At 43.0% G+C, this 14,981-nt stretch overlaps 1 protein-coding gene across 1 annotated transcript in view; it reads left to right on the top strand.

Annotated features, from left to right (window-relative positions):
• Positions 1-8,442, top strand: part of IGFBP5 (insulin like growth factor binding protein 5) — a 29,689-nt gene extending 21,247 nt beyond the window's left edge. The window contains exons 2-4 of the mRNA XM_072617655.1: positions 1,009-1,238; positions 1,924-2,043; positions 3,167-8,442. Coding sequence (XP_072473756.1) covers positions 1,009-1,238; positions 1,924-2,043; positions 3,167-3,298 — 482 coding nt within the window. The 3' untranslated portion in view covers positions 3,299-8,442. The remainder of the gene's footprint in view (positions 1-1,008; positions 1,239-1,923; positions 2,044-3,166) is intronic.
• Positions 8,443-14,981: the final 6,539 nt, after the last annotated feature.

Raw genomic sequence — 14,981 nt, 5'->3', positions numbered from 1 at the left:
TCCCCATGCCCAAATCTCACCTCAGACACTTGACACTCACTAGCTTGTGTGACCTTGGGCAAGTCACTTAACCCCAGTTGCTTCATCCTGGGTCATCTCCAGTCATCCTGATGAATATCTGGTCACTGGATTCAGATGGCTCTGGAGGAGAAGTGAGGCTGGTGACGTTGCACAGCCCTCCCTCACTACAAACAAAGTCAAGTGCAAGTCATGTCATCATTTCTCTGATGGCGTGGTCTTCTTTGGCAAAGAAGGATGGACACACACACTGGGACAAAAATGGACAGACTGTACACGAGGAAAAGGCCAACTAACCTGCTTTCCATGTTCTCTAGCCATCAAATAATAATTGCTGATATTGATTTAGTGCTTCACATACTGATGAAAGCAACAGCTATCATTTATAGAATGATTTAAGGTTTGCAAAGGGCTTTAGAAGTATTATCTTATTTTATCCTCCAGAATAGGGACTGGGTTGTTTTTTGTTTGTTTTGTTTATTTGCCTTTCTCTGTATCCTCAGTTCCATAGCACAGTGCTTGGCACATGGCTGACCCTTAATAAATGTTAGTTTACAGACCCTAGGAAGCAGGTGCGATTATTGTGCCCACTTTTACACATGAGGAGCCTGAAGCAGACAGAGGTTAGGTGACTTACCCAGGGTCACACACTAGCTAGTAAGTTCTGAAGCTGGATTTACACTAGGGGACTTCTTGACTCCAGTTCCAACATGCCATCCACTGAGAGTTTGATAGGGAGTTGGATACCATAGGTATTCTTAATCCTATTTTCCAAATGCAGAAACTGAGGCTCAGAAGTGACTTACCCAAGGATACAATTACAGTGCATTGCAATACCGTACAATAAAATACCATGCAATGCAGTGCAATACACTGTAAGAGCTGGAAACAAACCCAGATCTGCTTCCAAATTTACTATTTCTCCCTCTGTGATGCTCCACAGGCCCTAAGTTCCTAGTCGTTGACCTTCTTTCTGACTTCTCTTCCTAGAGAGGGAATCCCGAGAGCATGAGGAACCAACCACTTCAGAGATGGCTGAGGAGACCTACTCCCCAAAAGTTTTCCGACCCAAGCACGTTCACCTCTCTGAGATGAAGGCTGAGGCCCTGAAGAAAGACCGCCGGAAGAAGCTGACCCAGTCCAAATTTGTTGGCATTGCTGAGAACACTGCTCAGTCCCGAGTCATCTCTGTCCCTGAGATGAGACAAGAGTCTGAACAAGTGAGTCCTAATGGAGATAACTTCTGATTTACTCTACCACCCATGCCACATTCTTGGCATTTCTTTGGGATGGCTAAAGATCCCCAAATAGGTGTTATGGGGAAGACAGGGGAAGAATGACCTTGGAAAGACTCAAGTGAGCCCCAGTAAAAGTGGGGAGCTGTATTCTGGCTGGAATGGGGGACTAGCCTGAAGTCAGGGAGAAGATTCTGTGGACCTGCACAGGTTCCAATCAGTTCAAGAACATTTCAGAAGTCAGGATCACACCAGAGAGAATTAATCTTGGGTTGCCCCCATGGCTCACAGGATTGTGTGGCTTTCCCTGCAATGACACCCCTACCCAGTTCAGCATTGGAACCCTGTGCTTAAAGAATGTGGGCAGAGACTGTTCTGAGGAAGGAAATTCAGGAAAGGTAAAGAATACGTAGGGTGAGGAAAGGGGTACAAGGGCAAGAAGGGCACCCTCTTCAAACCCTGGTCTAACATGGCACCACATGGTAACATCTGGAATTAATGTGGGAAAAAAATCTTTAATAAAAACTAATCAGTCAGAAAGGAACTTGAATCTTATAAATGAATAATGTCTTTAGGACCATGCACCCATGCAGAAGTGGCCCTAGGTCTTACCCCTGTAGCAGTCACAAGTGATTACCCTAACTTTTCTAACTCTCACTTCTTGCCCTAGGGCCCCTGCCGCAGACACATGGAAGCTTCTCTGCAAGAGCTCAAAACCAGCCCCCGAATGGTTCCCCGGACTGTTTACCTGCCCAACTGTGACCGTAAAGGGTTTTACAAGAGGAAACAGGTAAGCATTGCCCCTTTCTTTTCTTCTCTCTATGAACTGGAGTCACGTAGTATAAACTTTGTGGCATCAGGGGTCAGAAAATTGGAATCTGAGATTGTAGCTATAATAGGTTGGGGAGACTAGGGGAATATGATTTATGGAGGACAAATTCCATTGAGAGGAAGATAGGAAGAAATCTCTTTCAAGCTGATGCTGGGATGGGAGGGCAGAGAACAAGGATTCAAAAAGTACTTGCTTAATGGACAATGGAATGTAAACTAGCATCCAAAAATAGGAGGGGGGGATGCCTTTTTTTCTGTGAGGAGGTAAAAATCAAAGGAATGCAGATTTCAGCCAATCCATGAGTCCTTATTGAATGTCCAACATTATGGGCCCAACATGATGCCATATACCACACACAGAAATAGTCTGTGGTGAAAGGTAGGGCATTAGTGGACCAAGTAAATTTCAGTTACTCTGGCTGCCTGTCAGGACCAGCTTGATGAATAGGTGAGGTCAGCATTGGAATTTGGGGACACACCCCAACCTGTCTTTCTAAAATCACCTCCCCCATCCAGGAGACCCAGTGCTTGGGATGTCATCATTCTGAAGAATGTATTCATTCCTTTGGGTTTATCATTGTTGTTCATTCACATACAGGTACACACACACGCCACACACACACACACACACACACACACACACACACACACACACACACACCCTAAGCTGTAGCTTTTCAAAATGGGAACATGCCAGGGGGTGGTACTAAAACTTAATTGAACTATCTTTGCCTGCATTTTTGTGAGCTCTTAGTTAAAGTGTTGACTTTAGGTGGGTTGGAGCAGTGAAGAGGGAGAGAATGATTGAAAAGGGGAGTGGAAGAAACCTAAGATAAACACATGGGCTTTTTCATCATTTTGTGAGGGATTAGCCCTCCCTTGAGACCAGAAAATCTTGATGGTGTATCTGCTGTGTATGACATAATCCTAACTTGGGGGAGTGAGACATGCCCAGCTGGAGAAGAGAAAAGACCAGGTTCCAGGATTTAGACATGAAATTTTTTTCACTCACCTATTCTCCCTCCATTTCACCTTGTGCCAACCCCAAGCCCATCTGTGTCTTTCTCACCTTCTTTCCCTAGTGCAAGCCATCTCGGGGCCGCAAACGTGGCATTTGCTGGTGCGTGGACAAGTATGGGATGAAGCTGCCAGGGATGGAATATGTTGATGGTGATTTCCAGTGTCACAGTTTTGACAGCAGCAATGTTGAGTGAGGCATCCTTCCCATCCCTCATCCCTTACCCCTTCACCTCCCCCACTCCCCAGCTTTTCCCCAGCTCCCTCTCTCCCATTCTAGCCAGTGCCCCTCTCCACCCCAAGGATGCCACTCATTTCATCTCATTTAAGGGAAAAAATATTTGAAGAAACTAAGGACCTCGGAATCTTTAGCAAGTTCTCAACCTTTTGTTTTTTAAGCAGCCACAGAGACAGAATAAGCCAAGAAGACACCCCCCTTTTTTGGTTGATGGGGTGAAGAATGGGGTGGTAAGGAGAATGAATGGAAAAGGGAAGAGAGGAAGAGGAAAACAGAGACATGTAACAGAAGAGCATCCCTGAGAAGGACATTAAAAAGTCAAGAAAGCCAGAAAGCCAAGAGGAGAAGTCATTAGTGACCCGTCCTGGCCCATGTCCTGCTGCCGAGACAGGCCCTTAGCCGGGAAGCAGCCTTGCCTGGGGAGGGTCTGGGCTGTTAGGTGGGATCCAACTGCTCCATGAAGGGTTTGGCAGAAAGAGGAGAGAGGTTTTGGTGGTAGAAAAAAGGGCAAACCAGAGCTCTGTTCTCCTGTGTCTCCTCCAGTCAGCTCCCAAAGCCTCTTCAGGCTTATCATTCCTCTCCCCTCACCCCCGATTCTTCCAAGGTTTGTCTAAAAATGAAAATGCATTCCATTACTGTTTTAGTTTTGAAACAATCCAAACTTCTGAATGATCCTAGCTTGGTAGGATTTTCTGGACAGACATATATTGACACATCATGTGCGTGTATGTCTGTGTGTAGCTTTCAGGCCACATACAGACATAACCAGTCATGACTACATACACAGCCTTGGAATTTCCTTTTCTTCCAAGGTGACTAAAATAATGCCAAGGGTGTGGATATGGATTTTTTTTTCAGTTCTTAGTGTAGCCTCCACAGGGGAGGATGGACTGGCAAAGCATTTGTGTGGGCTTGTATTTATCCACAAGGCTATATGTCTACATATAGAGATATATACTTTTTATCTTTTTTTCTTTCTCTCTGTCTTTTTCTCTCTAAATGGTTTGCATTGACTTTCCAAAAGTAGTTTCAATGGGCACTGAGGACTCTTTTCAGTCTGGCAAAGCCAAGAAAAGCCCAGATTTCCCCCTCAACACAAACTAAAATACCAGAATCATCTGCTTGGCACTTGGGGGTGCACTTGGCACTCTCCCAAACAGAAGACTCAGGCATGTGCTGCCTGTGAAGTTGTGAGGTAGACCCCTTGACATTTTGAATCAGCGCTTTCCCATGACCCTGTGGCTCTCCTGGCCTCAGTGTCTGGGCAGACATGTACCCAGGCAATTCTGTGCCTGTGTACACACAGACATGCCCTTCTGTCCCCCACACCTCCCTTTTTTATTTCTTGTAGCTCTCCAGAAATAACTCTGGCTTTTACACTAAACTGAGTTGGGTCCTGCTCACAACCATAACCCAAGCCACAGGTTATGAGACAGAAATTTGTGGTTTTCCAGCCTTTGGGTTTCAGCTGGATGGAGACTGCATTTTGAAACTCTCTTTCTTCACCTTGGGAAAGGGGATGAGAGGTTGAAATGAGAAGTAGCTAAGAGAGAGAAAAGTAGAGAGCCTAGATCAGAACTTTGGGTTAATTCTGTCCCTGTTGGGAAAACAATTAACAAGGGCCTTGCCCAGTGCCTTGGAGATGGATGCTTCCTTGCCTATCTCTTTCCAGCATCAGAGCACAGGGGAACAGGGCAGAAGTATGTTCCCCAGACTTCCCTCTCCAGCTTAGATGCAAGACTAAAGGGAGAGGAGAGAAAAGGACATGCATTGTTCCACTCTGAGAAACTTTGCTTCCCAGAGGAGAGCTGTGCTCTGGCTGTCCCAAGTCAGAAGTTTTGAACAATAAGGAGATACCAGAAGAGAAGAAAGGACAGGATATGGCTTAACTAGGTGCCAGAAATTGATGGAAACTTGGAAGAGAATTGGAGGGTCAGGAGAGGGAGGGTGCCACTATGGTAGAGCAGGTTTGGGGCCAAGGGTTCTTTCTCTGCCTCCGATTCCACTCTGGTCGGTTACTTCTTCCTTCCTCAGAAGGGAGGGACAGGATGATGCCAAGGACATTTTGGCTGGCATGGGTCATTTGTGCTGGTAATAACAAGAATTCTGACCCAAGCTCACCCTCCCTCCTTCCTCTTCTGCTACAGGAATGGGAAAAGACATTGCCGTTCCTTAGTGAATGGTGTAGCTTTTAGGCTAAATGTTGGTCAGAAGGAGACAAGGAAGCTGGCATGGACCTTTATGGATACATCCCTTCAAAACACATACCTTTTAAATAGTGTCACACTCCCAAGGAGACCAACCTCAAACTTGTCCCGCCTTAATCTGGAGAGTACGGTAGAGAAGCACTAGTGTCCAGTGAAGCTGGAATATTCAGAACTGTAGAGTGTAAGCAAATAATCCAGAGGAGTGGTCTTCACTCCTACTTCCAACCCCCCCACACCCCCCCACACCCCCCCCCCCCGGAAGAACATTTGGTCAGGGAGAGGAGAGGGAAATAATCATACTTGAGACAAAGGGCCAGAAGGGGAGAGTAGCAGTAGGGCCATACCTGGGCCTTGTGTGCCTCCCCCATCTCTCTGCACCAATCCTTATTCCCATCCCACCCCCACCCTGGACATTCCCCACATTTACATAGGCCAGTATCCTTAATCCTTTCTCACTTTGCTCTCTAATTTCTCTCTTTTATTTTTTTTTTCTCCCTGGATCTTGAGCAATCCGTTGGTCTGGGATTTGCTAAGCAGATGCTGGGGTGCCATTTCCCCTAAGATAAGACTGAGCCAGGAATCTCACTTCTTTCCTCTCATTTTCTACCCCTCTCCTACACTCCTGTATCTTCTGTTTCCTTAAAGAGTTTTCTCTCTTTTCTCTTTGACCCTCTTTTCCTTCCTTCTTTCTCCTATCCTTTCATTATCCCCATTTCTTGCTCCATTGGATGGAATACTTCCCGATCCTTGGCATCCTCTGCTCCATCCCTAGAGGTTGGACATAAGCTTATGCAGTTCTCATGAGTGAGCGCTAGAAGTGGCTAAACTAATGAGGATGCTGTGGGAAGAGGAAGTCAGTGCACTGTTACTTCAAAGTTCAGATAAAAGGGGGTCTTCCTTTAGCTCCAAAATAGAAGTCAAGTCCATCCTGATCTCCTTTTCCATCTTTCGCAACCCCCTCAGTCTACCTTTGTAGGTTGTCTTAAAAACCCGCCAAAACCTTGGGAATGGATCTCCATGGGTGGAGGCAGCCTGGTGATAAAGTTCAAGTCTACTGACCCAAACCCTAGTTATCCCTTTGAGGTACCTAGCTCTTAGAGACTGCATGAGGATGTTTCTGGGAAGTAAGCATCCAGAGGTGGCCACAACTTCTGGGACTACCTGAACTGAGTGTCCCAAACAGATAACTTGACCTGAGCCCGAGGAAGGTGGATTGAGAGATAATGATGATGAGACCAAAAGGACACTGCCTTTTCCCACTGGGCCCATGCCCTGAGAGAAGGTAATTTGGGAAGATAGGTCTGAAATGACACAGGAGTTCATAGCTCCTATGAAATCTTCATCCTTAGTTCTTGAGGTTGGCCATTGCCAAGCCTTTGCTCATCATTGATGCTCTAGGCTCTGGGTTATCAGGGTATCCTGCCAGCCTCCCTATATATAAGCCTTGCTTAGGAAGTTCCTAGTTCTCCTCCTTCTGCCTCACTCTTCTTGGAAGTAGAGGAACTGCCTCAGTATTCTTCCAGAGGGAGGATGGGCCTGAACTGACTTTTCATTTCCCCTACCCCATCCCCAAGGCAATGGAAAGAAATGAGATCTGATGCATATGCATAGTTTAAATTAACAGCCAGGTGTATAGAAGCCTGGAGACATTCATTCCTAAAAGGGAAGAGGGGTATAGGGAGAACCCATCAGGTCCTCTGTCCATACCCCAATTCTCCTTCACTATTAGTGCCCATGCAGTCTCCATGGTGACTCATAGGGTAAGGGAAGGAAACTAGGGATGTGGAGCTGACCCATTTCCATCTCAGGTAGGTCAATTATTATAACAAGCAGTCTCTACTGGTTACCACTGCTACCCCCAAGCCCTGAGGGGAAGGGGAGGAGGATCTTCTCCCCCAACCCCATTAACCCTGGAAGGTATACTTCAAAGGTTAGTAACTTGTGAGTGTAGTTGGCCACAGAGAAAAGACCTTTGGTCTCTCAGACAGATTTTTGGGTGTGCTAGGCATAATGTTGGGTTGGGGATGGGACAAGGAGAGAAGGGTTTCCACCAACCAACAACCTGGGCCTTATACTGCCCTTGTTTGTTTAAAAAAACCACTAGTGTGCAAGGCTTTATATTGCACTATCTCTCCTCTGCTTTCTTATTAATTTTTTTATTTCTTTAAAAAAAAAAACTTTCTTGATTTTCTAATAGAGTGTGTCCTTATGTCATTCTTCATAGACTCCAATCTCTCTCTTTTTCTCTCTCCAGACCTGCAGGGGGCAAGCAGAAGGGAATTGGGGGGATGATGGGGCAGAGGGAGGAGATGTGAGGGGAAAGGGGTTCCCCTATAGTCATGTGCCCCCCCTCACCTTCCCCAGTCCACTCCCAGCTCCTGATCATTAGCATGAGCCCTGTATCTCCTCCTAGCACCACCAACTAGGCGTCTATATGGATAGTACAGTTATCGGACAACATACCCTCAGATTCCGAGTCTTCAACCTGGTTCTTTTTTTTTAAGATAGCAATAACCACGACACATTTTACTTTAGTTCTTGATAGCTTTTTACATAAGTACCATAGCTCTATTCTCTTCTTTTTTTTCCAATTTTTTTAAATAAATACTCATAATCTTTACCAGTGAAAAGGATGGAAACGTGAAACAAACAAAAAAAAAACTCAATGTGTGGAAAATAAAACAAAACAAACAAAAAAAAACCTGAATGTGGAAGAGCTTAGCTCCTGTTTTAGCATTTTGTACTTAAGAAAATAAAAAAACAAAAGATCTCACATTTTATTAAAAAAGTGAAGGTTGCTGTATACTATTTATTCAACTTATAATTTATGTTACTCTTTGATCTTTGTCTTTTGTCATGACAAAGCATTTATTTAATAAAGTTATGCATTCAGTTAGCCTGCGTCAGCTTCCTCCAAGGACCTAGGAAAGATAGGGCAGGCAAAGGGGTGAGGGTCGAGCCAAGAGTAGATACAAAGTCAGATGAGAAGGATCAATGGCAAAGGTTACTACTTGAAATGGACCTAAGTTATTTCATCTGTGAGGGTTAGACTAGATGATTTCTGACTTCCCTTCCAACTCAGAGTCCAGTTATTCTAAATCAGAGCTAAGAAGGCCCCTTCCAAGAGCATCAGAATCCTGGGACAAGTCACTCAAATGGACCAATGTAATATGTCTTGTATCCCTGGACTTGGGCAGTGCCAATATGTTATGTCTGTTGTCCCAAGGAGGCAAGGAAAATTGCAAGTGGGATCTAATCTAACTCCCCATTCTTAGGAAGATCTGTATCTAAACCATTCAAGAGAGAGAGGAGATCTCACAGTCCCTCAGCCACCCATTCAGATTTCTAACACCTGAAATCATCATAGAACAGTCAAACTGAAAAGGACCCCAGGGGTCATTTCATCTCAAAGGGAAAAGGCTACTTAGTCTAACAGGTACTGGAACAGGAATCCCCAACACATCTCTCAAAATTGTGGATTCAGCCTCAGTTTGAGAGCATTCAGTGTTGCCTGATACTTGGGAACAGTATTGACTTTGAGGAAATTTTTCTTTGTGTTGAGCTCATAGCTGTTTTTCTGTGACTTTAACTATCTGCCTCTAATTCTTCCTTCCAAAACAAAAAAGTCACCTCTGTTTTAGGCAGAGGTAGGTAGCCTATCCCTATCCCCTCCTGAATTGGAGCTCAATGGGCAGTCTAGTCATCAAATGTTAAAACTGGAAGAAAGGAATACATATCGATTGATTGATTGATTGATTGACTGATTGGAAAGAAGTGACAATTGAGGCCAATCTCATTTTACAAAAGAAGCAATTTATCCAATGGTTTTATAACTAAATTAATGATGGAGGTGGGATTACAACTTCCATTACACCCCTAACTCTAACTGAAAAGGTAATGATAACTTTTAAACCAAGTTATCATTTTTGGCTCCTTGAAGACCTCTATGACATTCTCTCCTGAAAAAGTATTCTTGGCATCAATAGCAGGCAGATCAGGACTTTTTTCCTGAGTTATTTAACCTCCCTCCTCTCAAAGAAGTTAAGTGATTAGTCAAAGGTTACGTAGAGACACAGTCAGAATTTGAACCAAGGTCTTCTGACTGAATCTAAGCCATCCCACGACCTCTATCGCTTAATTGGGAAATTCTACCCATCCTAAATTCCCATTAGCCTGGAAGGATAATAATTACCCTCTTAATAGTTATAAGAGTTAGTGAACATTCATTCATAGGAAAGGTGGCATGGTGGATAGAGCCCTAGACATAGAATCAGGAAGACTCATCTTCATGAGTTCAAATCCAGTCTCAGACACTTATTAGACCCAAGGCAAGCCATTCAATCCTGTTGGCCTCTGTTTCCTCAATGAGCTGGAGAAGGAAATGGCAAACCACTCCAGTATCCTTGACAAGAGGTCATGAAGAGTCATGTGACTGAACAAGAAATTTAAGCATTCTCTGGATCCTATAAACTTCCCTCCTTCACATTAAATCATCCAAGCTTTTTTCTTCAGAGATCCCATGAACCATCTCCCCATGTTGTTTCCTTCATGGAGCCCAGAACCTGATATATTCAATGTGATGACTTCTTCTAGTCTGCCTCTGTGTATATTGTCATCATTCCCATCAAGAATGTTCAAAACGCTTGAGGAAAGCAAAACCCAGAAATGGGAGCCATTTGTCCAATCCATCTCTGTGGAGGAACGGAGAATATACTGTTACCCTACTATCCTAAACTGTGAAATTTTAATCCAATCACAAGGCTCACATCCTCAGAATGCTGAAGCAGATGTAGGAGAATTCTTGCATAATACAGTTTTCTAGTTATAAAGGTGAATGGGGCATGGAGATCACCTCATCATAGAATTACACCCTGTCAGAACGGAAAGGGGTCATCTGGTTCCACCTCCATTCAGGTTCCCAAACCCCTTTTTACCCCATTCTTGATATCTCTTAAATCTTTGAGAAAGACAGAGAGATCACTACTGAAAACAACTCATTCTTTGTTTTTTCAGATGATGAAACTGAGAGAAAAATTACAGGGTCCTGGATTTAGAGATATAAGGGTAGTAAGGAACCATCTGGTCTCATTTTACATATGAAGGAAACAAGGCCTAGAGAAATAATTAGAATCATGAAATTTAATCTAATATTAATCTAGTATGATATAGAAATTTAATAATCTATACACAAAAAGAATGCTCACCTGCTCATCACAACACATCCAATAAGTAACTGTCATAAGTCTTGAAAGATCATAAATTTAGCAGCTTGAGGATCCTGACAATCTAACCCAATCCCCCCTTATTTTATAGATGAAAAACTTGAGTCCCAGAGAAGAATTACAGAACCATAGTTTTAGAACTGCAAGGAACCTAAAAGGTCTATTATCTTAACTTTACAAATGAAGAAACTGAGACCCAGAAAATGACTTGCCTAAGGTGACTAAGTTACTAATGGTGGAGGCAGAATTGAAGACAGGTCTCCTGACTGTAGGATCACTATAATACTTAGGCAATCCCAAGTCACCTTGGGGATGTGAATTATTCACACAAAGATTAAATTAGCGTGAACCAGGAATCAAACCCAAGTTTAATTTAAGTCAATTGCCTTCATTCTTTCTAGTTTTCCCTGGTTGAACACAGGTCACTTGGAGCTTAAAATTCTATTGATCAGCCCATTAGTGCTGGTTCAAGAGATATGGTGGTATGAAAATGCAATTGGGGATAAGGGTGAGGAGGAGGAATCATGAAAATTTTGGTGGAAAAGCAAGGAGAGAAAACCTATTTTTATGCTTAACTTAAAACATTAACATTCTTGTCTTTTAAAAAATGGGGGGATGGGTCACACAGCTGTTAAGTATCTGAGGTCACATTTTAATTCAGGTCCTCCTGACTCTCAAGCAATGCTTTATCCACTGTGTCACCTAGATGCCTTGGGAACATTATTCTCTTACTGCACCTAAGAAGGATTTTGATAATAACATATTTAATTTTTCATGGGGAAAATGGAGCCAAGCACCCAAAGATTTTCATCAAACCTCTATTCCCATTGTGCAGAACACCACTATTTCGACAAAGCAATTTCAGCTTTCAGTTTCAGCACCATATAGTCTCTCAAACCCTATCTCTCTTCTGGAGGAGGGCTTGAGGCTGCCAGGAAACCAGAGATAGAAAAAAGAGCTCAAGATTAACTGAGAAGGTCTCCATTGGAGAGAAGTGGAGTGCCTCAGGAATCTCTTCTTGGTCCTACACTGTTTCACATTTTTATCAATTACTTAGATAAAGACATAGATGGAGTAGTCACCAAATTTACAGGTGACACAAATTGAGCTAACACACCCAAGACAATCTTAATGAGCTTGGACATTGGGCTGAATCTAATAAGATGAATGAAGGCAGTATTCCATTTCTATTCAAAACATCCACTTCACAAGCACAAAATGGTGGCAGCATGGTTGGACACCAATCAGTCAGGAAAAAAAGATCTGAGGGTTTTGGTGAACTAGAAACTCAATATGTATTAACAGTATGACTGTAGGAGGCTAAAGACTAAACTAATACAATGTGAATTAAGAAGCATAGCTTCCCAGAAAATGTACTTTGCCCTGACCAGAACACATCCGAAATATGCTTTCAGTTTGAGATGCTGCATGTTAGGAAGGAAATTCACAAGCTAGAGGGAGAGTAACTCCGGTCATTGTCACACAAGGATTAGTCAAAGGAACCAGGGATGATTAGCCTAGAAGAGAATTAGAAGAGACATGATAGTTTTCTTTACAAATCTGAGTGACTGTCAGGGAAATGAAGGGTTAGACTTGTTAGACCACAAGGGCTAGAACTAGGGGAAAAGTTGTAAAGAAACAAATTTAGATTTGATGTTGGGGGGAAAGCCTCTAATAATTAGAGCTGCCCAAAAGTGGAATATGTTTTTGCAGGATGTAGTAATAAGCTGGGTATCTTCAAATAAATGCTAGATGACCACTTGTTGGATGGATCATAGAAGAAATTAATTTGGCAAGATCGATTTGGTTGGACTTGATGGGATATATGGGGTGTTCAGGGACGACCTCTGGTATGAGTGCTGCTCTGAAAAGCTGTAGCATGCACAGCTGCCACAGCCCAGTAAACCATCTCAGCAGATGGGCTAAACCAGGTTGAGGGTAACCACAAATCCATTGGTGAGTTAGGTGAGGTGTTTAGCTCAAGCACATGAAAACTTCCCCTGGGAGAATGAGCAGATGAGAACAATTTGTTCCAATGGCTAGGAAAGCAGCTGAAACAGGTGCTACAGAGGCTTAGAGTTTGGTCAGACATCGAAGATACCAAGATCGTCCAATGCATCCTGGCCATCACCTGTCATCTTGACTTTTGTCTTGACACTGAACTTGAGAGTGAGACTAACAGTTTTGTGCAACTCTGCCTCACTTAAATCCAACTCACGCATGAGTCAAGACATCACCTTATTCTATGTTTTTAAGTGAAGGAGGACAAACAACCAGATGGTTGCTGAGGTCTTTTCCAAATGTGAAATTCAAGTCTGTGGTTCTGCCAGCAGGGAGAATCAATTATTCCATTTGTCCATCATAAAATAAAAATTTTTGAACTAGAAAGACCCTTAAAGCTCATCTAGTCTGCCTCCTTGTGAAGTTGAGGAAATAGAGAACCAGAGACTCTATGTTGCACAAGATCACATAGGAAGTAGATGGCAGAGGGAGAAACTGAATTCTAATTTCAAATCTATGTTCTACTCATTATTCTGCACCGCCCCATATCTTCTAGGTTTGGAGTTTTTAATCACCTTTTAGGGTAGAAGGAACACTTTTAACCCTACCAAAACTTCATATCTCCCCCCCATACACACACACACACACACACACACATAATAATAATAATAATAATAATAATAATAATAATAATGGTACTATTAGTATCTAATAGTGAAGAAAATATATTATTGAATATTGATCCCTTGAAATAACCTAGGTTGGGAACTAATGACTTAGATCATTCTCCACTACATCTCAGGGTCCTAACAAGGTCAAGGTAAGCATAGTGGATCTAAAAACCTCACACAGAACAATAAAAATAGATCTGAATGTCCCCTTCCCTTGTTTTTTTTTTTTTGCTCCCGTCCTCATTCTGAAAAGAAGATGAAGGAAATGAACCAAAGATGGAAAGCAAAAGTTCTCATGTCATCAATCTTTACACACTGCACCACTCCTTCCAATAAAGGAAAATAATCTGCAATTCCGAAGAACTGCAACTGGAGTTTCTGGCCCTGACACAAGATGGCAGCACAGCCCTACTTTGAGTATTCTGGAGCCTTGGCTATAGTTTTGAAGAAATGATTTTCAAGTATTTTCCCTTACGGACTTTGGGTTCTGTCCTAGTCTTGTCACTTTCTGGAACTTCTCCAATTTCAATCTACAATGGATGCATTGATACCTCTTTAACCAATGCACACTCAACCTCCCACCTTTCAACTCATTGCAAATGAGACTGGTGAAACTGGAAAGAGGTGGTGTTTTGTTTTTCAGGGTTAAATAACCTGCCCAACGAGGTAATGAGATGGGTCTAAGTGAACCAGTTTTCAGGAAGAGAAAGATTGGTACCTTCACAGGCCCTTAACAATGCCCTCTCTCTGTGGTTACTAGGAGGCAGCTAGGTGACTTAGAATCAGGAAGATAGGAGTTCAAATTCAGCCTCAGACTCTTAGCTGTGTGACTCTAGCCAAGTTATTTCAGTCTGTCTACTTTCAATTTCCTCATCTATAAAGTGAGGATAATAAGAGAACCTACCTCCAAGGGCTGTCATGCAGATAAAATGAAAGAGCATTGTAGAGTACTTTACAAATTTAAAAGTACGATGTAGGGTCCCTCAAGAGGGTTAGTGTTTTAAGCTTATTAATGAAATAAATGCTAGCTGTTATTGTTGTTATTCTATGAACATATAAATTCTCTTCAGCCTCAGTTTCTTCATCTGTAAAGTGAGTGGGATGGGCTCTAAGATTTCTTCCAGCTTTCTATGATTTAAGGAAACATTGGATTTGCTGAGATGGGGAAACAAAGCAATGGAGGGAGAAATAAAGAGAGAGAGGGTTAGCAACCCCCATATGGCTTCAAAAGAACGAAGATTTGGGCTAGGATAGACCAGTCCTGGATTTATAGTCAGAAGGTATCCAGGGTTTGAATCTTGGCTCTCCTACCTACTACCTATGCAATTTTGAGCAAGTCCATTGCCCTTTCTGGGCCAGTTTCTTCCTATATAAAACGACAGGAGTACATTAGAGGACCTCTAGGGGGTCCTTCCAGCATCCCTCTGATGCTAGGGTATGCTGGCTGATTGTCTTCAACAGCAGGGCTGGTGATACCACCTAGCTGCCTCCTGATGGCCATGGAGAGGGCACATGTAGCAGCCTGTGCAAATATCACAACT

Source organism: Notamacropus eugenii, chromosome 6, assembly GCF_028372415.1.
Source record: "Notamacropus eugenii isolate mMacEug1 chromosome 6, mMacEug1.pri_v2, whole genome shotgun sequence".
NCBI classification, from domain to species: Eukaryota; Metazoa; Chordata; class Mammalia; order Diprotodontia; family Macropodidae; genus Notamacropus; species Notamacropus eugenii.
The sequence above is the reverse complement of the archived record's forward strand: the minus strand, read 5'-3'. Positions and strand labels throughout refer to the sequence as shown.